Source organism: Leptosomus discolor, chromosome 4, assembly GCF_034619465.1.
Source record: "Leptosomus discolor isolate bLepDis1 chromosome 4, bLepDis1.hap2, whole genome shotgun sequence".
NCBI lineage: Eukaryota > Metazoa > Chordata > Aves > Leptosomiformes > Leptosomidae > Leptosomus > Leptosomus discolor.
The window spans coordinates 46,471,266-46,497,092 of NC_141394.1; the positions used below are offsets into that span (position 1 = coordinate 46,471,266).

The 25,827-nt window shown below is 40.3% G+C and overlaps 1 protein-coding gene across 1 annotated transcript in view; it reads left to right on the forward strand.

Annotated features, from left to right (window-relative positions):
- The window catches only part of TNKS (tankyrase), a 144,041-nt gene that overhangs the window by 17,969 nt on the left and 100,245 nt on the right, over positions 1-25,827 (forward strand). The window contains exon 3 of the mRNA XM_086464640.1: positions 15,834-15,929. Within this exon, the coding sequence (XP_086320766.1) occupies positions 15,834-15,929 (96 nt within the window). The remainder of the gene's footprint in view (positions 1-15,833; positions 15,930-25,827) is intronic.

Consider the following 25,827-nt stretch of genomic DNA (forward strand, 5'->3'; position numbering starts at 1 on the left):
CTGTTCTAGGAGGAAGCTTAGATTCAAAGAGACATCCCCAGAATCTGATACTCAGTCTTGTAAAATCCTTGGAAAATGCTCTCCAGTGAGTACTTCTAAATAGTTTGTGTAAAATGTTTAACTATTGCTGCTGTTTATATGAGAAGATTCTTGAATATTGTTGATATTCCTACTTTGGCTTTTGAACTGCAGAGTTGGAGCCCTACTGCTACTGGCTACTCATGGTATGCAGGGGGAGGACAGTGACTTGTATTTGAACTTCTTTTAAGCTGTAGGACAGTCTAAAGAACTTCAGACTATTCTCGTGTACCAGAATTGTGAGTTTTATTCTATTAGGAGGACATGAATTAATCCCTACAGTGGGGGAGCTATCCTATCTATTGGTTGCGGTTAACATTGATATACAGAACAAAGGTAACTTGTGATTTGATATGCTTGAGGCCAAGGAGTGCTGGTTAACAACATCTATCTATATCTGTCCAGACAGGCAAAATAAAAATCCTGGCTATCCTAATAATATTTATTACTCAGATATGTGCTGATCAAAGCTAAATCTGATATTGTGGAAGGCGGCTTGTCAGACTATTCTGGTTATGAATTCTTTTGGTTTGTTTCTGCTGTGAGTGATAGCCCCTATGTGGAATCCTGCTTCTTTGAGTAGAAAGTGGTTCTAAATCCTTTGCATACATGGTGGCTTAAAGACCTAATATGCTTAAGTCTACTTATATTGTGTCTTCATGGGGCCTTTCTTAAATGAACCTTGCGTGATAGCAACCATAGGATAAAATTTCTGTATTTTTAGATTGAGTGGAAGGATGCTTTTGCTTTCTCAATGGAGTTCTTGTTCATGGTTTTAAATAGTTTCATGTCCTCTGACTGCTTGTTTAAGCTGCTTCAGCTTCTAAACAGTAATATTCGTCACAGAAATAACAGCTTCTTGGGCTGAATCTTAATACATTTCCCACTGTATAAGTCTGTAGTTCAGACTATCCTTATTGAAAGGGACCTGAGAATAAGGCCGCCTTATCTGTGAGCTGGTGGGGGTGGAGGAACCCATGATTGAAATCATACATTGGTAATTTGGAGGCATTGTAATACTGTTGCCATAGTAACAATGGACTGGCATGTGAGACAACAAGGCTTTTGTCAGAAGTGACTATAGAAAATGGTTTGGGACACACTATCATGGCATATACAACTGCAGTGCTCCCTGGTGGACTTTGGCAGAAGGGCAGGAGAGAAGCTGGCGATCAGTTCCTGTATCTGAAGGATACATCTTCAGTATGTGACAGCTATGTGCAGGCAGGTCTGTTAACAGTAAATCCTGTAGACTGTACTACATAATGGGAAAAGCTGCCAAAGGGAGATGGGGTTGTTTGCTGTAGAGGCTCCAGGGAATCCTTTCTGCTGGCATTTTGCATCTGTGCACATGTAGCTGTGATAGGTGCTTTATGAATAAAATCTCTGTGAGCAGTGTCAGTCACCTGTGTGTGCCTGACAAAGGTCTAGGAGTGCCAGGAGCCTCAAAACGAGTGGATCATTGATGCAAGGTGGAAAGTGCCCTAGCACCACATTTTCATGAGAGGACTGAGCATTGACCTGGATTAATTCTGAGGTTAAATCGTCTTCAGAAACAAAATCAGCAGCAAACTTGATAGCAGAGAGGATGATGCATTGTACAAACCAGGTGAAAATGAACCTTTCTTCAGGTGAGGAAGACTTCTCTTCAAGGTTATGTCAAAAATACTTCTTGTTTTCATATCTGGAACTAGTGGTGCTGAAGGCTTGTAAAACCTGTCATGTAACTGTGTTGCTTGCAGACCTTAAGGCTATTGCTTATATTATAGTATTTGTATTGCTAAAAGTTGATTGAAATTCAACTTCATGAAAATAGGTTGAGAAGGATTGCTTTGTCTGGGGTTTCATTCACTGAGTATATTTGGGAAGCCATCTGTCTTTCTGTTATTTTTGAACTGTATTGACAGTTAATATGTTCTAACCTATCTGTGGGTTTTAGACTTTTTCCTAGTTGTATTTCTTTCCTAAAATTTGAGTATCAAGAAAACTAGTCTTTTTGCCTTGTTTGGCTGCTTGGCACAGGAGAATCTGTGGAGTTCAAGAGAATAGTAATTTATTTTATGATATTTCTTTACAAGTATTGATTAAATCAGAATCTGGTTACTTGCAGCAAAGGAAGTGGTACAATAATATGCAAAACACTATTGGAAAACTTGCTGTAGGGCTTTTATGGGAAGTAAGGTCTTCAAAAGTATGGTTGTTAACTATTAGCAAATTGGGAGGGAGGGGAAGAGGAAGTTGCGTATTATCCAGAACAGGGTAATGCTCCTGCAGATGCTGAAACTGCTTTCAGAGGTTTGATATCAGTTTATGGTGGCTTTCTAAATACCTTGCAGAAATACTCGTCTTATGGGACTTTGCTTCTGATTACTGTAGCAATATCTGCTTTTAGCTTCTTGGAGGAACCATGTGGTTTTAATGCAGTTCATATGTGGTTTAAAAACAATCTCTAGATACGTGTGTAGCTGTTAAGACATAAATCAGTGGGGCCAGTTCTAGCAGGGTTCTCGGATGTTTTCTTAGTCTAATGGAAAACATTGATTAAAGTATTGCTGTAGGATATAAAGGTCTTGCTTGTACAAATGTGCAGGCAATTAAATATTTGTCATATAATGAACAAAGGAAGGTCTCTGTTTTTAATGATCTGTTCTTTCTGCAACGTAAAGCCAGTGTACAAAATGAACTATGGGTGATTAAAGCCTACTGAAAATACTGAGTGCTTGCCTCTTCTTGTGTGTGGTCTGAATTCACTTCAGTCTTTCATGCAGCTAGGACTCATGATGAGCATAGACTCCTGTACTCCAGGAATTTGTTGTTTTTCCGTGTTTGTACACATGCACCGTGCTTCTTAGACAAAGCTGTTTCTTTCTGGGAAAGGCTGAAGTGTCCGATGTGAACCCCATTGTTCGTGCTGCTGTGTGTAGTCTTCATGTTTTACAGATATCTTGTCCAAGCAAGCAGTACTAAGTAAATTCCTTGGTTAGGCACGGTGCTCTTGATGTAGCTATGGTATTGGATACTGAACTTACATGACAAGGGAGCCAAGAGGAACTGGCTGCAACAATTTGATTTTATTTTTTTGTTTGCGGCATACAAGGATGGTGCAGCATCCTTGTATGCGTGTGTGACTCGGGAGGAACGCACTCAGACTGATCTAACATGCACCCTTCCCTAGCCTGAGACCCACAGTAGTGATGATATCTTACCTGACAGATTGTGAGGTTTTGCAGTGTAGAATATTTGCTTATCAAGGATCTGATGCTAAGTAGGATAAGACTTGCACTGCTCTGTATCGACAGGGCATGACAGTGAGCAGTTCTGGGACTGGAGAACAAATGGATGTAGCTCTGTCCTTTAAGACTGGAAGGCAATGTGACTGTGTTACATAATAATGTGGTCTAAAAGAGTGGCTGGGGAAAGTTTCCCAGACTGATACATCTAGTACTGCCAGCTAGTCGTTGGTAGAGTTCTGTGTCTGCTTGAACTTAAACATCAGGAAGCTAAGAATACATTACTTCAGAAACAGAATTTTTGAGAAAACCCGTGTCTTCCGGCCAACCTGTAGCTCTAGCCACAATTTCATGGACTGATCAGCTTGGTATTCCTAAGATTCTGTGTACTTCTTGTATTTCTTAAATATTTAGTAACTGTGCTGTGGACTAATGATGAGTTTACAAAATTGGCACAAGGTTCAGGTTTTATGCAAAAGTTATTGGACGTGTTGGGGCTTCTTTAAGGTTAAGAGTTTCATCTCTTAATCACATCAAAATGTTACTGTATGTGTTCCGTAGGGTGTGTGACTAAGATACCATCCCCAAGTAATGCGCTGTTGAAAGCTGATAGGCAATGAAGTTCACCTCTGGAAAAGGCTGTGCTCTTGGATTGTGACAGTTCTTTTGTTGTTGTGGTTTGTTTGGGTTTTTTTTCCCCTTTCCTGTCTTGTGCTCACCTCATTGAATGCTGGGTTGAGAGCTGCTGCTAGGGTTTGAGTCTCTTCAATGCATAGTTCTTCTGGGGCTAAAAAGAGAAACCGTTTTTGAGTATGGACGTACCCATTCTCTTCCAGAAAAATGGTAGATCCAGGACAGGTTCTAAGACTCATCAGTTTTTGTTGCTTCCTGAGTGTTAGATTTTAGTGCACTGGCGAATAATGCATTCTGATAGCCACATAGCTAATTCTCCATGCAATCTGTCATTTGACTTCACCAGGATTTTTTTTCCCCAAACTTCACCTGGAAGAAATTGATAGCATATGCAAAAGGAGATTGGAACTGGTCTTTGGTTTCTTTTAACTCTTCTCCTTTTCCTCTAATTCCTTTCCCTCTTAGGATGCTACTTGTTGACCTGATTTGCCTCGGTGGCTGCAGCCACTGACAGCAGAGTTCTTAATCTGTCAAGTGGGACATCAGGATTACAGCTGACATTTGTTTGAATAAAATTTGAAGTAGAAAGGTGAGTTCGTTCAGAGAAAAGTGAAATTGGGACCAAGCAATGAAGTCTTGTCCTTAAAGCAGCTTTCAGCTTGGGATATAGATGGAAATAAATTGCTCAGACAGTAGGGCAGCAGTTAAGATTTCTAGCTGTTCAATAAATAGTCTACTAAACCAAATGCTTAGAAACTAAGTAGCTGCTGAATTGTTGCTTGCAAGGAAAAGGGACATGATTTAGTTGTGGCATAGTGAGGCCTCCACCCTTACCATCTACAAACGGGCTAAATAGTTTTGGGTTGTGTTTTTTGAAAGCTCTTTTGGTTAAAGGATCTTCTATTCCATTTTGCATGCTTAACAACATATGTGTTCCAGATGCCTACTTGAACGCGCTTAGGTGTGATTCTTAAGCCCCTGTGTGAAATGGGCACAAACTGAAATGTGGGAGGTTCTCTCTGAACACCAGGAAACACTTTTTTACTGTCAGGGTGACCAATCACCAGCACAGGTTGCCCAGAGAGGTTGTAGAGTCGCCTTCCTTGGAGATACTGAAAAGCCATCTGGACCCAGTCCTGGGCTGTAGGTGGCCCTGCTTCAGCAGGGGTGTTGTTTCAGATGATATACAGAGGTCCCTTTGACCTCAACCGTTCTGTGATTCGGTGTGATTCTGTGAAAAAGGAGTGTATGTGCATGGCTGAAAATAAGTGGGAATAAATAAATGCTTAGTGTACTGTCTTTTATTGCTTGTTAGATGAAAGAAAGATTTTTTTTTTTTTTTAAGAAGTTTCCTGAGTTGTGTTTTGCAGGTTCATTGTGGAAGCCCCAAAGCTTCGTTTACACTACACAACTTTTGCTGCAAATTGTGTGCTTGGGGGGAGGTTCTGGAATGACAGAGCCATCTCTTACGTGATGCAAAAAAAAAACTCAGCAAACAAAAAACTGCGGTGACAGTAAAGTTTTGAGGTTGCTGTCTAGAAGACTGCATTCTGCGTACCTGCATATACTTTTATTTTCTCACTGTTAGCTGGAATGGAAAATTTTAACTTGAAAAGTATTAATCCAAAAAAGGAAACAGGAATATTTACTTCATTAAATCCGGGAAAGATCAAGGCTTTGAATTGCTGTTCATGTAGGCTGAGCAATCTACCAGCTTTGGCTCTTTCTCTGAGGGCAGAAGGATATTGTCAGCCTGCTGAGCTGCCTACAGCCTCTGGAACTTTCTGCTTGTTCTCTCTCCCTGATTAATCACTAGTAGGCAGAACTGGCATACCAGTGAGCGATTTTGTAGTTCTTCCTACATACAGAGAACTAATCATAGTTGAGATGCACCTACTTATGGGGAAACAGTTGTGGGCGGTCACTGAGGAGGGAGCCTTTTGAAAAGCTATCTTCTTGCCCTACTGGAAGACCTCAATGTTGCAATGATACTTGTGGCTTTCGTTGTCTAGTTCAGATGCTTTTCCCCTACCTTACTTTAGTTAGACAAATCTGGTCTCTGGAACATTGAGTGCAAACTAGACAATATTGACATATTTTGTAGTGTGTTGGGAAGTGAGGTTTGTTATGTATATGTAGCAAGATAGCTGGACTTCTGGTCTAAGAGGTTGAAACTTCAGTGAACAAAGTCTGAAGATGCTTCTGGAGCAAACAGTGAAAAAGCTGAGACAAAACAGTCTTTCTGAAAAATTAGAGCTTACCTGAAAATAAGATAAAGTCCTTTTAAAGTGGTGCTTTGTAATATTCTTTTTGTCTAGACCCTTCTTCCCTCTAAACAAACAAAATTGGTACTGGGAGACCTTGTTCATGCTGCTGCTTTGATTTCTTATTGTTGTCTTGAAGCCTGTTTCTGTGAATTGTTCACCTAAGCTGAAGGAAAGTCTGACCTCTAAGCATTGTTTCCATTTCATGTTTTACTGGGCCTCTTCTCAATTTAGTTGTTGTATCCTGTTACTGTAGGAACTGGTACAATTTCTGCAGCATATGGATGTATGAGAATTTCCCTTTCAAAGACCAGATCTGTGTCAAGAAAGTGAGATGTTTAATGTGGCTGTCCTCTGTCCCTGATGGACCAAATGGTCATTTCAGCTGTGAAGCAATAAGTGCCTCTGCTAGGAGCCGTATTCCAAGCTGTCAGCATGCATAGTCTCCTAGCATATGTTGATGTCCACAGCAGTTGTCAAATTACCATTTCTTTACTAGAGATAGCTTTCTTTTACTTAGAAACAACCATTTAAGATCATGTGTCCATATAAATTTTAAAACTGTGTATCTTCAGGAGCCGGCCTGCAGGATTACGATCATAGAATGGTTTGGGTTGGAAGAGACCTTTAATGATCAGGTAGTCCAACCCCCCTGCCATGGGCAGGGGTAGCTTTTGCTAGATCAGGTGACTCAAAGCCCTGTACAATCTGACCTTGAACACTTTCAATGATGGGCATCCACAGCTTCTCTGGGCAACCTGCTCCAGCCATACAGAAGTGCTCAGGTTGATGACATCTCTCCGTCTTAGAAGGCTACCAAATTAGTCAGACGTAATTTGCCCTTAGTGTCTAATCAGCTCACTGTCTTCCATGTGTTCTGACATGTCTTCCAGGAGGATCTGTTCTGTCGTCTTACTGGCCACAGAGGTGAGGCTGACTGGTTGGTAGTTCACAAGGTCCTCCTTTTTAGCCTTTTAAAAAATGGATGTGATGTTTCCCTTTTTCCAGTGACTGGGGATTTGCATGACTGCCGTGACTTCAAATATGATTGAGAATGGCTTGGTAACTACATCTGCCAATTCCCTCAGGACCCTGGGATACATCTCACTGGGTCCCATGGGCTTATGTATGTTCAGGTTCCATGGTCTTGAACCTGATATTCACTTACAGTAGGAGGGACTTCATTCTGCAGTCCCCACCTTGAGGCTCAGGGACTTGAGAGATGTGGGGAGAGAGATTACCATTGAAAACTGAGGCAAAAGAGTTGTTGAGTACCTTGGCCTTTTCCATATTGGTTGTCACTAGTTCCCATGTCTTATTTATCAAAGGGAGGTATGTTTTCTTTAATATTCCTTTTCTAGCCAGTGTTCCTGTAGAAGCCCTTATTATTTGCAACCTGTATAAAATTCAGCTCCAACTGTGCCTTAGCTTTCCTGATCCCACCCCTACACACCCAGGCGGCATCCCTGTGTTATTCCCAGGATAACATGTCTCTGGTTCCACTGCCTGTGTGTTTCCTTCTTACTCTTTAGTTTGACCTGGTGTCCTTAGTCAGCCATGTTTGTCTCCTACCTTCCTTGCCTGATTTCTTACATGTGGGAATTGAGAACTCTTGTGCTATAAGAAAAATGTCCTTAAAGATCTGCCAGCTCTGCTCAGCTCCTTTGTCCCTGAGGGCAGTTTCCCAGGGTGTCCCATCCATTAATTCCTTAAAGAACTGAATGTTTGCTCTCCTAAAATTTGGAGTCCTGACTCTATTCTTCAGCTGGCCAATGTCCTTCAAGATTGTGAATTCCACCAGGGCATGGCCACTGCAGCTCAGGCTGCCACCAATGTTGACATCCCTAACTAGTTCCTCTGTGTCGGTAGGCAGCAGGTCTAGTAATGTTTCTTCTCTGGTTGTGCTGTCTGTCACCTGGATTAAGAAATTATCCTCGATGCACTCCAAGAGTCTCCTGGGCTGCTTATAGCTTACTGTGCCGCTTTTCTAGCAGATGTCAGGATCAGAGCCTGCGAGTGTGATGCCTCCTGTAGCTGAAGTAAGAATTCTTCATCAACTTCTGGTCTAAGAGGTTGAAACTTCAGTTGAAACTTCCCTTAGTTGATCAGCCTGTAGTAAATACCAACCATGAGGGTTTCCTTTGTTGGCTTGGCCCCTAATTTTACCCGTAAATTCTCAACTTGTTCACTGCTGTTCTGTGCAGTTAATCCTTTTTTTTTTTTTTATATATAGAGGGCAACCACCTGCTCCTCCTTCCTTGCCTGTCCTTTCTGAACTGTTCCTAGCCATTGATTGCAGCACTCCAGTTGTCTGATCCTTCCTGCCATGTTTCAGTGATAGTGATTAGATGGTAACTTTCTCTTCCTGTTTGCCACCCATGCTGTGTGCATTGGTGTAGAGACACATCAGCTGAGTCCTCAACTGTGTCACTTTTCTAGAGGAACATGCCTTAATTCCTTTGAGGCATTTCACAGATGTTTCCTTCTTGGTTCCTAATATATCAGCAGTCCCTGGCTTTTCTCTGTTGCTCAGGCCTTCATCACTTCCCCCACTACTTGTCTGCTGCTTTCTCTGGCTGTCAAAACTCTCATTTCTGTCTATGCTGTTGGAGAGCACTGTTCTAATTCCCTTCACAAATTTTTTGTTTCAGCATAGCAGAGCCTAGTGTTGCTTTTGTAAGCCTCTCTTCATCTACTTCATACTACTGTGGTTGGCATTTTTGTCTCTTGCTCTGTCTGGCCCTGACAAAGAACAAAACCAACACACAGGTTCATTAGGAATAAAACTGTTGTCTGGGGTAATGGGAAACTGGAATGCCCTGAACAAGGGAAGTAGGGAAGGCAAAATAATGGGAATTGCTTGGAGCCGACATTGACCCACCAGGACTTTGGCTGGTAATATTAGTTATACTTTCGACTAGAACAACAAAATTGTCCTTTTCAATTCCTGTTATTGGCATGTGTGCCTCTACTGTCTTGTCTTGTGCCGACCAGAGCATGTCATGTCATTGCATGATGAACTGGATTGGGCAAGTGATCACTTTTTTAATCTGCTTCTAATCTGCCTTGTAGCCTGACCAAATGTTTGCAGCCACCCAAAGCAGGGTGGGCAGCATAGGGCTGGGGATGGTGATTCTGCCAGACTAGTCTAGGTGAAACTGTGGCCTGTGACAGTGCTGTTTTGCAGGCGGGCAGGCAGCTTTACAATGCTTTGCCATCCTTTAGCCATTTTTTTTTTTATTATTAATTGGGAGCAAGGATAAAGGCTGCGCATTCTCTTGCTCTGTGCTTTTGAAGTGTTGTTTGTTCTCATCCTACTAGAGATGTTCGTTATTCCTCTGGTGTTTGGACCTTCTCTTCTCTCCTTCAAGCTAAGCACTGTTCTTCATGGTCCCTTTGTCCCAGGGGTGTTGAGACTAGCTGGACATAATTTCTCAGCTTAGCGAGGTCCTTATCCTTTGCCTCAGAAAAAGCAGCTCTCAGCCTGGAAGAGTCCATTCCAGTCTGCCATCTGAGCAATACAACCCTACAAAGCAGCTGCAGTAATGCAGGTCTTTGAAGTCTTCAACAGTTAACTGTTTGCAGACACTTTTGGGGCTGGAGATCTGGTCTTCTGCAACTTTTCCTTACTTGTCCTACCTGCACCCATGGGGACTTTGTGTTTCTCCCTGAGTTTGCCTAGGGATTTAATTGCTAACTGCCTTTATTCTTCCTTTTTGCTGCTTCTGCATGCTCTTTCATGTTTGTCTGTCTCTCTTCTACCAGATGCATTCCTATCCTTCAGTCCCTGAACTACCACCTAGTTATCATCTCTGCTTACCAATAAACTGTCTGCGCTGGTCCCAGATATATATGATTATCACCTCTACTGTACTCTGACTTTGAACTAAATCCTTTGGTGTGCTTAGAGTCTCTGCTCCATAATCCTCTCTTTATTCAGCTTTTGTTTTCCCTGTAGAGGGGCAGTCAAGAGCATAGGACCTGCTCCTCTTCTTTTTTCCAACTCCTTTTAGCCGAGCTGTCAGTGGTGTTTGAGGCCATGGGTGTCACCAGGTCAAGTAGTGATACTCAGACCTTTAGAGCTGCATGTGGCCTCTGTAGTGATACTGCCTCTTGTGTTTTCACTTTGTAATTCCGATGGCTGATCAATTTAGCCTTTTTCTTAATCACACAGCTGAGACTGGGATAGCTCACAGGTGGAAGCTAATCGGTATACAGTTGTGGTTAATGTTATTAGCTGTATGTCATATATTCAACGTGATGAAGCTAAGAGTAGGGTGCTACAACTTCTGTTATACAGGGTCATTTAGCAAAAAGGCTTATGTATCTGATAACTTGCCGAAATGGGATTATTAGTTCTGAATCACAGAAACATAATTTCTAGGCAAGAAATTGTGGTTCTTATAACATGAGAAAAGCTTCAAAATCTTGTTTGATTTATGTCTAGAAGTAGTTAGGGGAGAAGATGCGTTTAGCATTGGCTGAAAAAAATTAAACAGTTTGGATTCCAGTGTGTTGTCTGGTTGTTTTCGGAATGTGGAGGTAAATGAGTATGTTATGTTTCTTGTCAAGTATAACTTGGAAACATGTCTTGCATGGGACTAATACGGAGGTGTGTGTCTTCCTGGGACTAAAAGTTAGTGAGAGACTGACCAGCTTTAAAGTTATCCTTTAGAGACATAGTGCATATGTTGTGAGTCAAAAAGGAGGGCTTTTTCTTAGGCTGTTTTCTCTGACATTGATACTTTAGGAGTAAGTAGATAAAGCTACGGTAATATGGTTTGGAAATGACCTTTAGAGGTCATTTCCAGGAGGTGAAGTTGAAAAGGGGGAAGAAATGATAGATACTAAAGCTAGGGTAGCTGGAAGGGACCACGAGCGCAAGGCAGTGATAAAAGAACTGGTGGGGAGAGAGGAGGCAACAGTAGAGCTGCAAAGAGCTGAAGAGTCTGGAAATGTAGTTAAAAGCAGTAGAAGCTTTAAGTACAGATACTTCTGGAAGAGTCTGCCTGTTGTTCTTCCTTTTTTCACTCAACAATCAAATGCTTGGGTGTATCTTTTTTTTGGTACTTGTGTGCATCTGATTCAAAACCAAATGTTAACTTTTCCGTCAGCATTCCTGTAAGCATACTCGGGAAGCTTGTGGATGTTGGGCCTAGACAAACTGTAACAGAAATAGTCTGATCTTTGATCATGCCTAATATTGGAACAACCAAATTAATTTTTATTCCCATTGTATCTCTGTCTCAATCAAAAATGTCTCCCTTTGATGCAGTTTTAACTGAGGCAGTATGAAGGAGGAAGGGCTGAGTACTTGGGTGATGGTTTGGGTATAGACAAATTTTTTTTTTTTTTTTTTTTTTTTTTTCCCTTCTGATAAAACTTACTTTTCCCTTGTTGCTCTGTAGCTACCAGGGAAGTTTTTGCCATACCTTGGTGAAAATATGAAGGGTGAAACTGCCAAAAGTAAAAATGTTTGTTCTTGGTGTGTTTGTAATTTGACAGCCAAATGGGGTAGTGTTGGTTAGCTTCACAGTTCAAAATACCTATGCCTGGAGGCTGTAGGCCAAGTGTTTAATTTTAGGATTTATCCTGCTGTAGCAAGTTGGCAGTAATCTGAAATGATTAGTGGTTGTAGCTCATGCTCTGTGCAATACCTTAAATTTTTTTTTTATTTGGTGGGAAGAATGTGGCCTTTCTTGTCTGTAGTACTGATCTGGTATAATAGCAGTGCAATTAAATAAAGCATTTGAGATGGTATGTGAAAATCAGAAACTTAGGTAATGTAGTGGTTGCATTGAGGGTAAAAAAACAACTCTGTATCAGTCCATGTTTGTTCTATAGCTAGGCTTACAGGACTCTGACTTCCATATATGTTATGAAGATTCAATTAAAAGAAGAGCTTCTTCACACTGTTTGTACAATGTGGTCTACACGAAAGGCAAGGTTAGCCAGGTAATGGTATTGCTAGATTATTAAGGGCTTTGCCTGCAGTACAGAAAAATAATGCACCTCAATGTGCCCACTGTCCAGAGGAAATAAACCAGCATATCAAAATATGCTAATTAACAAAGTTCCAGGAATGCATTGTGTGCTCACCATTCTTATGCTTGCCTGTTAACAGCAGTCTCTTGACAGAAACTATTGCCACATTTCTTTTCCAGGCTACTTGGAAGACATCCTCTAAAACTGGTGTGCAGTGTTTGAAATCCAAAATAGCTACAGTTAGCTAGAATGACTTGTTCTGTTGTGTTTCATTACAAAAGGAACGTTTTTCTCAAATAGGAGTTCTATCTTGACATTTTTACACATCCCTGGTGCATTGAAAAGGAAATTCAGAGAGACACACTGTGTCTAGATCTCAAATACCCTGTGGTTAGAAGAGACTTTGTGTTGGGCTAAAGCATTAAAGGTTTTGAACAAGCGGGAGAACATTCAATTAGAAGCTACCTGTGGTTTGCCAGGTATAAAAGTACAGCTGCATTACACCGATAGGCTAAACATCAAATGCTGCATTTCTTTTGTTAATTTGTGTTGATGACAACATTGCTCACTTGGCTATCTTTCTGTGAGATTATGTACTAAAAAAAGTACGGTGAGGATAGAATCGAACAGTCAATAGAGGAAATGTAAGAATAAGATTGCTTTTGTGACCTGAATTTGCTTCCTTTATTCATCTACATTCTAATACAGTCTTTATTTATATGACTGGCTGCTTCTCCCAAGATGCTACTGCATTCATTTCACAGGGTAGATCTGTCTCTAGGACTGAATAAGGGAGCTGTCTGCAGGACCATACCCTTGGCTGTTGGAGAAGCTGGAAGGGTTATAATGAGTGGGATGAGTGATTGCAGAGACAAGAGGGATAAGCCTCATGTTTACTTGAGAATTGAGTTCTGATAGGTTCTTTTTCTGAACCTGGTTTGGCCGCTTCAAGTGGATGTTCCGCAGGCAGTCACTAATTCAGGGGGTTTGTGTGCAACCAGTTTAAGCACCTTTAGTAAATTTTTTTTAATGTATTTCCCTATTTTTTAAAAAAAACTAAAAACCTGACACAGAAGTTGTGTGTTGTAAGCCATGCCAAAACCCTTCATGTTTCATTAGCATGACTGAACAGGTTAGGTACACTGCCTAATCCTTTGTCACTTTAGCCAGGAGCGGAGCTGAAAGCAGTACTGTGTTGTCATCTTCTGTGTGTGCCAGCAGAAGTAGCAGGGGAGTGCTCTTGGTTGGTTCGCACAAGACTGAAGAGTTAAGAGACTTGAAAATCTGTGCTTCTGTTTTAACATGGGGCTCAGGCTGTTGCAGATTCCTTTGACGTCTCTACATCTATTATCTCTCATTTTTCAAAGTCACCTTTCTTGCACCCTAACCTGCCTCAGCTCAGCTTCGCATGCTAGTCCAAACCTCCAAACTCTAGTCAAATCCTAGTCATCCTTCTCTACTGGTTTTTCTTCCTGGACTATCTGAGCTATTATCTCTTCCCCTGCCACATCATCTTGTTCAGTTTTCTCCCCTAGCTCGTTGTCCCAGGCTTTTTGCCATGTGAATCCTTCACTGTCTTCTCATCCAGTCTGTGCTGTTTCATCACTTTGTACCGCCTGCTTTCTCTTGATAGACACTTAGTTGCGGGTTCCCTCTTTTAGGGCCCCGTTCTTACCCTGATGCCTTTTGGGACAAATGGCTTCCCTCTCCTCTGGAATATAGTTTTACTAGCAGGGTCCAAGAGAATAGAGACAGGACATACTGAGTGTGTCTCTCCATGCTTACTTTCTGTACTACCTACTGTTTAAAAAAATCTGTAAAATGTCCTTTTTGCCACTGCCTGCTGGAGTGTGCCTGACTGGCTTGTGAGGCTGGCTCGGAGTCAAACCTGTCCGTGAGTAAGATCTCTAAGGGGGTGGTAGCATGTATGGCACAGATGGCATCTTCAGAAACGTAGGTGCCAGATCTTAACAAGCTTCTGTGAGCACGTGCTAGCTGAAGTTTTGTTGTGGTGGTTTGTTTTTTTCGATTTTGGTGTCTTCATTTTGACATGGGGGGGAGGAGAACCCCACCCCACTACCAAATGAAAAACCTCCTAGGAAAAGCCCATTCTGCCTACTTGAATCTTCTTACAAAAACTTGGAACAATTGCACCTTCTTGGCAAAACATAAAATAAGTCAATTTAATTCAGTACAGCATTAAACTTCTGCAAAAATTCAGCTTAGGGCAAGCATGTAGCATAGCATCCTGTAAGCTGAAATATATGTTATTTGGCAATGTTAAACATGTTTAAAGTAAGAATCGTATAAGAAAAGGGGTTTGAATAAAACCAGTATGATCAGTTAAAATTTCAGTTTAGAAAAAAGTTTGTTTCTGAAAAGCCTTTTTGCTGGTTAAAGTGATATATGTAATATAATATTGGAATTACTTTTGTTCTGGATTGGGTTATGTTTTTTCTGGAGAATCCTGTCTATGAAGTGATTTTGCATCCTTAGTTACAAAAAGTGTTTGCAAGTATTTCTTTGACTTCTCAGTGCAGCTGTATCTCAACAGACATGGTTACATGACCAACCATGAATGTGTACTGGTTTTTACTATTTGTCTCCTTCTCGTGCAACCTCTGCATCTCTGTACACTGTCCTGTTAGTCATACTTGTGCCAAGTAAGTGTGTAACTGTTGCTCTGAATTTGTAGTATGTTGTGCTTATTTTGCATGACATTTGGGGAGATGGAGAATTGGAGCCCTCTTTGTCAGATCTCTTAACATTGCTGTAGGCTTTGTTTTTTCAATTCTGTAGAAAATGCCTTGATCTTGAGAGGGGGTGGTCTGAATTGCATTATGTTGTTTCTGATCAAAAGAGTTTACAGGTGAAATAGTGTGTTCCTTTTCTTAATGAGCTTTTCTAGATGGTAGTTTACTGTATTGATGCCTTCCTAGCCATGTGGTGGCATATTGCATTGTAAGTATTTTTATGTACTTGAATTTTTATGTGTTAATAGGCCTAGTAAGGAAAAGAAATACCAGTGAGAATAATAGCCTCTGAACATCCAGACTGCAGGGTACCAGGTTACACATCTTACCCTATTTGTTACACTACTTGAAGGCGAGCTGGTATGCTATGGTTAAGATTTTGTGCGCAAGTGACAAGCCACTGAAAGGCTGGAGCATTACTGATTTACAGAGGCGGGGTGACTTGGGATATTTGTCAGGAAAAGGAACAGGAGTGGTAACAAGCAGCAGTAGTGGTAGTAAAGGCAGGAGCAGGTTCCACAGCAGATTTCCCAGTGTGAGTCAGTGAGTGCACAGCTTCCCAGCTAGCTGTCAGGAGGAACCCAAAACTGAGTGTTGCAGGAGATTCAGGGTTCATGTTTATCATGGAAAGTCACGTGATCTTACTCTATCTTGACTTGCCAACTTAGCCTTACTCTGGAGAAGATCCTTTGCTGCAGTGCTTAACAAAAAACAAAAACAAAAAACAAACCAACAACCAAAACAAACAAACAACCAAAAAAAACCCAGAAGGAAAAATAAAGAAAATTATGCAATGTGTGTTTATGCCTACATCATGCCGAGGAGACACTTAACAGTAAATAATCTGTGTATACCTGAGGTAAGATACTGTTTCTGCTTTCCTTGCACAGTGCTGCTGCAGCACGGAGCTGATCCAAACATTCGGAACACCGATGGGAAATCTGCACTGGATCTGGCAGACCCTTCAGCAAAAGCGGTACTCACGGGTAAGATGCATTAATCTCTCAGCAGCGTTACGTGTAGTTCATTTTGTGTGTGTAAGTTCAGCATTGTAAGAGCCTTCTGCCTTTTTGGATTTTCTGTTGTGATAGAGCATTTTAAAACTGTCTTTTACCAGATTTCATATTGATGTAACTGTCATTAATCTGCTGTGCTGCTATAGGTTTGCTTATTCTACTTATGCTAATGCTGTAATTTTCTGTTAAAACATCATTCATTATTTGCTGTGTTTCTGTGGTTGTTTCTTTTTAATTGCTACCCAATATACAGATTGCCTAGGAGCCACCAACCCCTGAAAAAAAAAAGAAAAGAAAAGAAAAAAAAAATTTGAGTCAATTGTTTTAAGACCTTCACTGTTGAGCAAGCAAGGACGTTTGTATAACTATAAAAGTACCTGTGATCTGAAAGACAACCTGCTACCGATTGCAGAGATCAGTAGTTGCATTATATTTTGCTGCAGATTCACATGCTACCCTTTCCTTCCTCTTCCTACTTAGTCATTTTAGGTAGAACTCTTTCTCACTGACCATTTTTTTCCCTTTTTAGGGGCTATTAGCTGCTAAACAGTATGTTTCATGAAAATATTCTACAGATACAACTTTTGGTTTTATACAGCTTTGTTTTTTTATAAATTAACTGTTGTAGCATACTGGTAGGCATTAAAAGTATCATATAGTAGCCTGTCAAATCTGTATCAAGAAATACATGGTCCCCTGTGCTGATTTTGACATCTAGGAAATAATGTTTAGAACAAAGTAATCTTGGATTTAAAAATATGTACAATTAGATTTATAGAAATGGATTCAGGAGCTGAGCTTCATTTGAAGAAATAGCTATTTTTCTTCTTTCGCCTTTATTTCCCCTATTCTATCTCTCTTTTTATTGACAGTTTAATTTATAGGTTATGTGCTATGCAACACCCATATTCTTTCTTCAGATTATGTTCAGAGCACGCCAGCTCCCTTCACTTTGTCAGGCACATTTCCTCATCTTTTTTCCAGTGCGCTGACTGCTATACGTAATTATCTACAGCTCTGCAGTGATTTGAGAGTGCCTTTGGAACAGTGCACTTTAAATACATATGATTTTGTTTAATTACTCAGTGTCAAATTTAAACACGTTCCTACAGTGTTAACACTAATGTTAGCTGTGCTAAGCAGGTTAATCTGACTTTTGGCTGTTAATGGGTACAGTTGTACAGATGCCAAGGATGGAAAGGGCACCAGGGAGTCAAGGTACATCAAAGATGTTTATGGATATTCAGCATTTAATTGTGGGGAACTTGGTATATGTACAGTTTGGGGGTTCCAGGCTCTGAGGTGCTCTTCAGGCTATGCTCAGAGACAACTTCAGAAGATAGTAGATGACTTAAGTAGGTCTGCGATTGTGACTTCATGTCTGCTTCACTGAGTTCTCTGGGCACTAGGTCACCACTTCGTGCTTTAGGCAATGGAGAGGGCAATGTGTCATAGCAAACAAGTGGAGATGAATTAGAAGTGGTCCTCTGAGAATGTCCGGTTGAGTGCAGCAACTGCCTTTGTCCCTGGCCTCACCTGTAATGCCTCACATGAGCATTTAGAGACTGCAAGCTTCTGCAACTGATGAATGTTACCAGGTTGTGCATATAAACGCACAAGCACAGAGCCGCTTCTGCTGCAATTTAGGTCTTTTATGTATGTTTCATAAAAATGTGTAATTTTTGTATGTTTATTCTTCTAGCAAGAAAATCAGCTTTTGGTTTTATCAGCTTTGTCCTCAAGGTGGCTCTTGTCTGTGCTTGGGCTCGCTCTATGCTGTGCACCTGAACTCCAAGCTTTGTAAGCAGGGTTTGAATCAGGCTGTAGCTGCTGTATGATGCACAATAACTGAAAAAGCTGACACTGGATGCCATTTAAATGGAAACTTTCTATTAAGAGCTTAATTTTTTCCTGGATGCTGCCCTGCTTTCTAGTATCTCTGTTAGGCTGATACTTTCTCATGCATTTTCCGTATGTTGTTACCTTCAGGTTTTGCTTCATCCCTCTGGAAGAAGGGAGCTTAAGAGATTTCTTAGGATCTATCTGCCTTGGGATAATCTTTAGCTACAGCAATGCTTTGCAATTAGGTGCATCGGAACTTAAAGGCATTACTGGATTAAAGATGAGTAGGATGTATTAACTTAATTTTCGGTCTTTAATGTTGAATGGTGGGATTTTAGAAATGCTCATATTTATAGCTTTTAAAAGTGGAGTGATCCTGATAGCACAATCTGTAATTGTTACTGTATTTGCATCTTTAAACGGCATGCATGTCAAGGCTGCTCTCATGGTATTACTTTGGTTCCTTTTTCTGTCTATGGCCATAGACTTTTCCACATTGCTGCTGTATTAGTTGTTGGAGAACAAGGTTCCTCTTACTACTTTTCTGACCAAGTATTTGCATAAGTTCATGTGTTGATGTTAATTGCTTTGTGAATGAACTGTAATTATAGTCTCTCTTTGACCTCCAACTTAAGCAAAAGTGAACAAAAAACTTGTTGGTAATTGGTTAAATATTTTCGATTTGACAAAGAATTCTGTATGTGTTTTTAAAAGGAGCATTCCTGCTGCTTAAAAGGCATTTCTGGTGTTCTGGCAGCAAATGCCGAATCCGTAATGATTATGTCCTTTTCTGTCTCCCAGTCTAGAATAACGTATAGTATCTCTTTCTCCTGAATTACAGAAAGAATATATATAAGGCAGTAGTTTTTGGGATGACTTCCAGCCATTTTCTTGCAACGTTCTCTTAAAATGTATGTTTTATAATGCAAATGAAAGGCTAATATTTTGATGGAAAATTACTTTGAAAATTTCTTTGTAGATTAAAGTGAATTTTATAGAAATTAAGCACCCAGTTCCAGCTTCTTAAAAGAAAAAAAAAGGTTATATAATTGGGGAATCTGCTTTTTACTACTTAAACAGGAAAGCAGTCTTTTTTTTTTTTTTTTCCCCCTTCTGCAGGATAAACAGCATTTGTGCAAGCCCAAGCACTTCATGATTGAGAGGGTGAATATTTTTTTTTGTTTGTTTCTTTTTCCTTAAACATCTCTCACTGTCCCTGAGTCACGTCAGAGAAGGATTGTAATCCTCTTTTTCTCTAGGCTGAAGTGGTGGTACAGACTCCAAAAACATATTGCATCTAAAAACCAGATTAATATTCTAGTTTTATTTTGGTTTAATTGGCTTTGGGGTGTGTGGTTTCTGAGATGGGGACTCATCTTTGTTGCTGTACATAGCACTGTGGGACTCCCATCCAGAACAGGGCCTTTGGGAGCTTTTGCACTACAAGTCATATTAGTCTTCATTATCCTCTTACCCTGCTTATTGCCTCTTTAAACATTAATATCCTTTTATATCTTTCTTGTACAGTAGATAAAGAGCCAACAATATTGTTAGCGACTTATGCAGATGATTTATTTTGATTTTTCAGAGTGATGCTTTTTTGCCACTTCCCCATATTAATGGCTATTTGGAAATGCTATCTCTATGTGAAAGGTTACTGCTTCTGTTTGAGTGGTTTCCAAAGCTGTTAGCAGCAGCTGAAGGCACTTTGGGTATCTTGTTCTTGACTGCTCCGTGCCACTGTCTTGCAAGGTTGGTTTCAAGGATTACTCACTTGAAACAGGTCGAAATGAAGGTAGTTTGAAAACTGCTGCATCTCCAGATTAAAGGAGGATTTCCTGGGTACGAAATAATGTCTTGTTTGTTAATAGAATCAATTTTCAAAGTTAAACAAGACTCTGATCTTCCTACTTACTATGGAGATAATGTCTTTTACAAAGAAAGAGCTTAGGTCCTATTGAGCATTTCTGACTTCTGTTTTTTGGATGTGAAGGACAGATCAATGAATGAAAGTACAGCTGGGCTAAGGTTACCAGAGGTGTTAATGAGGATTCAAGTTTTCATCTATTTGTTATGTCAACCTTTTAATTGAAATGGCAAACATAGTCCATTTATTGAAATATATATTTGCACAAATTTTTTGAAGTGAACTTCCATCTAGGTATAATTTGCCTGCAAGGAAGGGAAAAAAATTGGTATTTCACTACAAAAAGTTTACTGAACTTTAGAGAATGGAAAATGGATCCTAAGTAAAACTTGCCAATTTTAAAAGTAGCAGAAATAGAAGAAATTACTTTAGCTTAGGTTAGGTCTTATTTTACTGTAGCACCTTTACAGCTTGACTGTCTCAAATCCCAAACTCTTTCTGGGGCTTTGAGCAACCTGGTCTAGTGGAAGGTGTCCCTCCCTGTGGCAGGGGGTTTGGAACTAGGTGATATTTAAGGTCCCCTCCAACCCAAACCTTCTATGACTTCCATTCAGGTACTCTTAGGATTTTGAAGGCATTCTGGATAGACACTAGCACTTCATTTTGGGAGGTGCCAACCTCCTCCTGCTTTCCTTTTATTGATTTAATTCTTACATAGCGTACTCTGATATCAGATTGTTTGGACAAGGTATAGCTTCTGTCTTTAAGAAACAGTACACTAAGTATCAGTGCAGAGAAATGTTTTAGTGGTGAGGAGGGCAGGTGCTGCTAGAATGGTTTGGGCCAGCCATCCCTTTATCTGGGTCATCGTCCTTTTTGACAGTGACACCAGGGTCTGCTGCCTTAAAGAAAAGCGCAAGAAATGCAGCAGTTGGGGTGGTGGTTGTCCTGCAGAAAACTTTCACCTTACTTTATAGAGGCTGTCTTGAAGCAAGAGGTCTGAAGGGCCTTTTCCCAGTGCTTGTTTGTGCTTTGCATGTATGTTTTTGTGACTGTTTCTTGTTTAGCATTCAAGTAGGTCTGCTGTCCTCATTTTTACCAAGGCCTTCTCAGGAGGAAACAAGCCATCTGCTCTAGTTCATGGATATGGCTAGCATATGGTGATACTTTTTACATCTACGTTCTGGAGAATTATGAAGGTGTCGGCTTTCCTTTGGACCTCATCTAGAAGCTCTAACTATATGGATGTCTTCTGGTTTTAGAGACTGCTACAATTGTGACTATCTTGTTATATTTGTAAATATATAATTAAAAAAAAAATCTCCTTTAGTGTGTGGTCTAGTTGCCACTTTCCTCTTTGAAGGAAGCACACAGGTTGTTTGTTAGGCCAGAGTGAAATGCCTTCCTTTCTCAGTTCTGACGTAGTCTTGCTTCAGTTTAATTTCCCATTTCCTTGTTTTCACACTGAGAGGAAAGAGGAAGAAACAGTCCTCTTACTGTTCTAGATGCCATGCCAGACTTTGTGTGCATTTCTGCTGTGTTTTCAAGAAAAGTAGTCCTTGTTCTTTAGACTATCTACATAAAAAGTTTCACTTCAGTGAAAATGAAGTTGCACTTTGGCACTGCTGGTATCACTGAATCTCTTTCCACTTTCCAGCACTGCATTATTCTTTCAAGACAGCATATCTTGATTTGAGCACTGTGCTCTGGTGTAACATCCAGTTGACTTCTATAGTGATGATTTAATGGCTTTCATGGCATTTTTTAATTCCAGGTTTTATTCAGGCTGAGTTTGAGTTTTACTACCTCTGTGATTGCAGAAGAGCTAAATGTTTTATGAGAGCCTCTAAAGGAATTCTGAATTCTTAAGTTTGTGGCTTAGATTCCAGTATAATTCCAAATGATTTATATTATGCATGCAGTGTTTATTGTTTTAATTTTTCTGTACTCCTTTGGTCCACCCATTTTGTTGCCCATTCCCTCAGTTTGTCTTGGGTCCTTCTAATTTCTTCAATTTTCTCTGGTAATTGAATAATTTAAATGTTTCCTTCAATGTGGTTGATTTAACACAAAATCCAGTGTGTTTTATCATAAAGGAAACAAGTTACTCCTGCTTTTAAGTGTCTGATCCTTGGAAGTACTTTGGTTCTGATTCCATGACTAAGTAATTCCTTTAATCTCATACTGAAGGACTTGTGCAAGGATTTATGTGAGCCGGTGTGTATGTTCTGCTGCCTAAATTTTCCATTTCCATGCCTTAATGTGCTTGGATTTCTTCCTAGTGTAACTTTAGCTCTCGATGCTCATGTTTCGCATTGCTTAGTTCTGGGGTAGTGAGACCTTCTCCTTTCTTTCCCCCTGCTCCCAATTTTAGAGACAAGCACTATCATCCTCATCTTTCGATTAAACTTAGTTGTATGTCTTGAAGTGGCTGCTTTGGAATGTGACTGCCTGGCTAGATCAGATGACTTTTCCGTCTTGATTGTATCCTCTTTTTAGGCAAGGAGTTACAAGTCTGTAGTCTGTGTAGGTAGTCAAATAAGAAGGGGCACTGTGGGATTCAGGATTAGTGTGTTTATGAAAAGCATGGGTTTGATTTACACCATACCCTTTCCTTTTTACCAGAATATCCTTTTAGGAATATTTAGTAAGAGCTCTTTGAATGGAATCAAATGCTTAATTTGTCAAAGGAACAAATCCTTTCAGAGCTTTCAGTTCTCTGATTCTCAGCTCTGCTATTGGAGTTTTTGGATGCTTTGAAAGCTTTCAGAAACCTGATGTACACAAATTTATTTAGCCTATACTAAACACTGAAATTAACAACATCAAACTCAAAAGAAACTTCCTAAGATTTGTTGTTATTCAAATGAACAGAATAACAAATAAGATCTCTAAAGCATGTAGGTAAAGAGCGCAAAATGTATCTTTCATGTTGCCCTAGGAAAAATTGCAGAAATGTAAGAAGCATTTCTATTTCCATAATGCCTCAGAGCACTCATCTTCTTTTTGTTTGTTTGCGATGAGCACTTTCCAATCTTGTACTTTACTGAAATGTTTTCTTCTCTAAATGTTGATTAGATAATTTTGTTTATTGTTAAGTTTAGGATTTGTTCGGGTTTTTTTGCATGGTCTGTGTTGCACATTTCTGGTTGTTAATAGCAATTTCTGCCTGAGACCAAATACTGCTTTGATCTCTACTACATTTTCCAATTGTCTATGGGTAACTTTTCTGTATTGTTATACCAAAATGGCCTTTTCACACTGTATACTGCATGCAATAGTAAGCCAGGGTGCAGTGGTAAGAAATCGGTGGAATGTTATATGATGTAACTTTTAGTTTGTTTGATTGTGTTTGTAACTAGGATAGCCATGCTGCAGTTTTAACTATTTTAATGTAGTTTTTGTGTATTTTGGTTCTAAGACATAATCTAGTCTGTAAGCAAGCATGAAACTTCCTTGGAAAAAGAAAAAAATTCAGCTAGATGGGCGATTCCTACAAACAGAAGCTTCTATGGATTTTCTCTTTTGTACTGTAACTTAAAGAGCAGTCTTTCATACTTGGTCTGTTTTTTTCTGAAAGTGAAGCCATGTATAAATTTTGAAAGCTATGGGGCACTGATAACTCTGAAATCTGTGGAGTCTGTGAATATGTGGACAAAACATTTAAGACTACTTTTTTCAGGCTGAACAGATGAATCTGAAAGAATGTTGATGTTGCATAAAGAAAATACATTGACTAGGAAGTGGGAGAGACAATCTTAATTTTACCTTCCTATGCACATATTAGGACACAGACTCTGCTTACTGTTTCCCACTGCCTCATTCAACAGGATGGATGGCTGTGCCCTGGGGAGGAATCAAGACTGCAGTGAGGTCCAATGTTGTCCATATTTCCTCCTGCTTCGTTCGCTGCAAAAGCTGAAAGCAAGAGTGAATGGTGCAAAACAGGAATAAAAAGGTTGCGTATGTGGTTAAGGCAGCTAAATATTTCCTTTGGAGACAGGATTTTCTTCTTTATTCGGACGAGTACTTCCACATGGTCTGGAGTGTCATTCTAACATGCTGAAGAACAGTGGTTTTTTGCTGTTCTAGTTCATCTCTGTTAGCAACTGAGTAAAGATACATTGCATCTTGCTATAAACATGGGTTTGAAGTGGCTCGTGTACTTCACTGCCTCCCAGACAAGGAAGCACCGTTGTAAAAGGTAGTGTGTGGTGAAAGTAACAAGCTGTTTTCCCCATTATTTCTAAACTTGGTGATACTGGCTTGTGCATCTGGTCTGGTTCTCAAAGTAGTCTTAGCGACTCTTTGCCAGAGTAGTCTGTTGAATGCTATCCAACTTCTGGTCCCAGTTCCAGGACTGGGGCTTGGCCTTCTTAAGCTTGTTACCTTGGTCACCACTTCCTGCCAACGCATCCACATGCATGCATAGATGCACCCCTTACTTGAGGTCGCCATCCTTTACTCTGCCTGTTACAAGGCCTGTACGTTTGTGGGCGTTCTAGGGGGAGTTTTTGGGTGGGGTGGTTTTTGTTTGGTTTTGGTTTTGTGTTGAGGGGTGCATGTGTGTTTCCACACCCCCCCCCCCTGCTTCCTGACACACCCCCCCCCCCCCCACCGGCTCCTAATCCTGGCTGCTTTCTAGATTCTTCATCCGGAGTCCATGATCACTGCAGCTTCCCTCTCTGGCTAGCTTCCTGACTCTACATACCATTCTCCTCTTCCTTCCCTCACCTGCATCTTCTCAGACAGCTTCTGGTATGACTTCTATTCTTCTTTCCTTGAGCTAGAAAAATAATTCTTTTGAGAGTGTTAAATAAATGCCTAGATTTCAAAAGAATTGTAATATTGCATAGAGATTGTGTTATATTTCAGATCATTAATTGTTTAGCTTTCCAGTCTCCCTCTTTTATGCCAGTCACTTTTTATTTTTCCTTACTTATTTCCCCAGGAGCAGTTTTTGAGTTTGAAGGAGAATACAAACTTAAGAACTATTTTATGTTAAAGGATTTGTTTCTTTTAAAATAACTAACCTAGCCAGGTGCATGTGGATTGAAAGGTCATACTGGAATAATCTCAGTGAAAAGCATGGTTCTGATGCCGTACTTGCAAGCACTTACTTAGCTGCCGTCTTCTAGTAAGAAGCTTTGTCAAACTTGAAAGTATGCATTTAAGGAAGATTTGCTATGTGTGTATACCGAATTTAATAATATAGTTAAAAGTATATCTGTAAATTGTTCTGATTGGTAGGGGTATGTCAGCCTAGGGGAAGGTTTCTTCCAGTGCTTTCAAATTGAAAAAGAGCTGAAAGAAAGTCCTTACAAAAGCTCTTCGTTCCTTCACAGTGCTACTGAGCACTGTGGCTGTGTTCAGCACTTTCTTGTACACAGCTGCTGCACCAGTTTTGTTCTGGTGAGAGTGGACTTGTTCTGGCTAGCTCAGAAGTGCTCCTGCCTTGCCAAGTAACAGGCATGGAGCGCATCCCAACTTCACTACAGCACAGGGCACCTGCTGGGTCAAGCCAAGTCCCTGTGGCTTCTTTAACCTAGGATTTAAGGCTGCGATTGCTCTCATGTAGTAGGAAATCTGTTTTTAACTGCATGTTTGAAAATTCTTTCTTAAATCAGACAATTTGTACTTAAAATTGCGTTGGTTTATTTGCAGCTCTGAAACTTTCGTGCCTCAAGTTTTGTCTTGCCCTTTCGCCAGTGCTGCTGTTCTTGTAGCTGGGTTTGGAGCATGACGTGTCTCTGATGCCCTGTTTCACCCTAGGATACTCGATCATAAACTGAATGGGGATGTGCCCTGGACTCTGCTGGTGCGTTTGCTGCTTCCAGCAGTTGCTATGTGCTTTCCCATTTATGCAGTAAACAAAGACAGTGTCCTGCAGATAAGATTTAGTTTGTGCCGTCCTTATTCATATACTGAATGCAGGGAGTGAGTGGGGGATCCAGGGAGAGGGAAGGTGTGGTATGATCATAGCAGAATGCGTGTACATGCAAGTTGAGTTTACTGTGCATGGGAAGTCAACCAGATATTGGAGGGGAATGTGGTTTAATATAGACCCCTGTACCATCTATTATTTTTTTTTTTCAGACTTTGCCCAGCATTCTCCTTTACTCCTGTCCCTCATTTGCGTAAGTGTCTTCTGACTTTTCC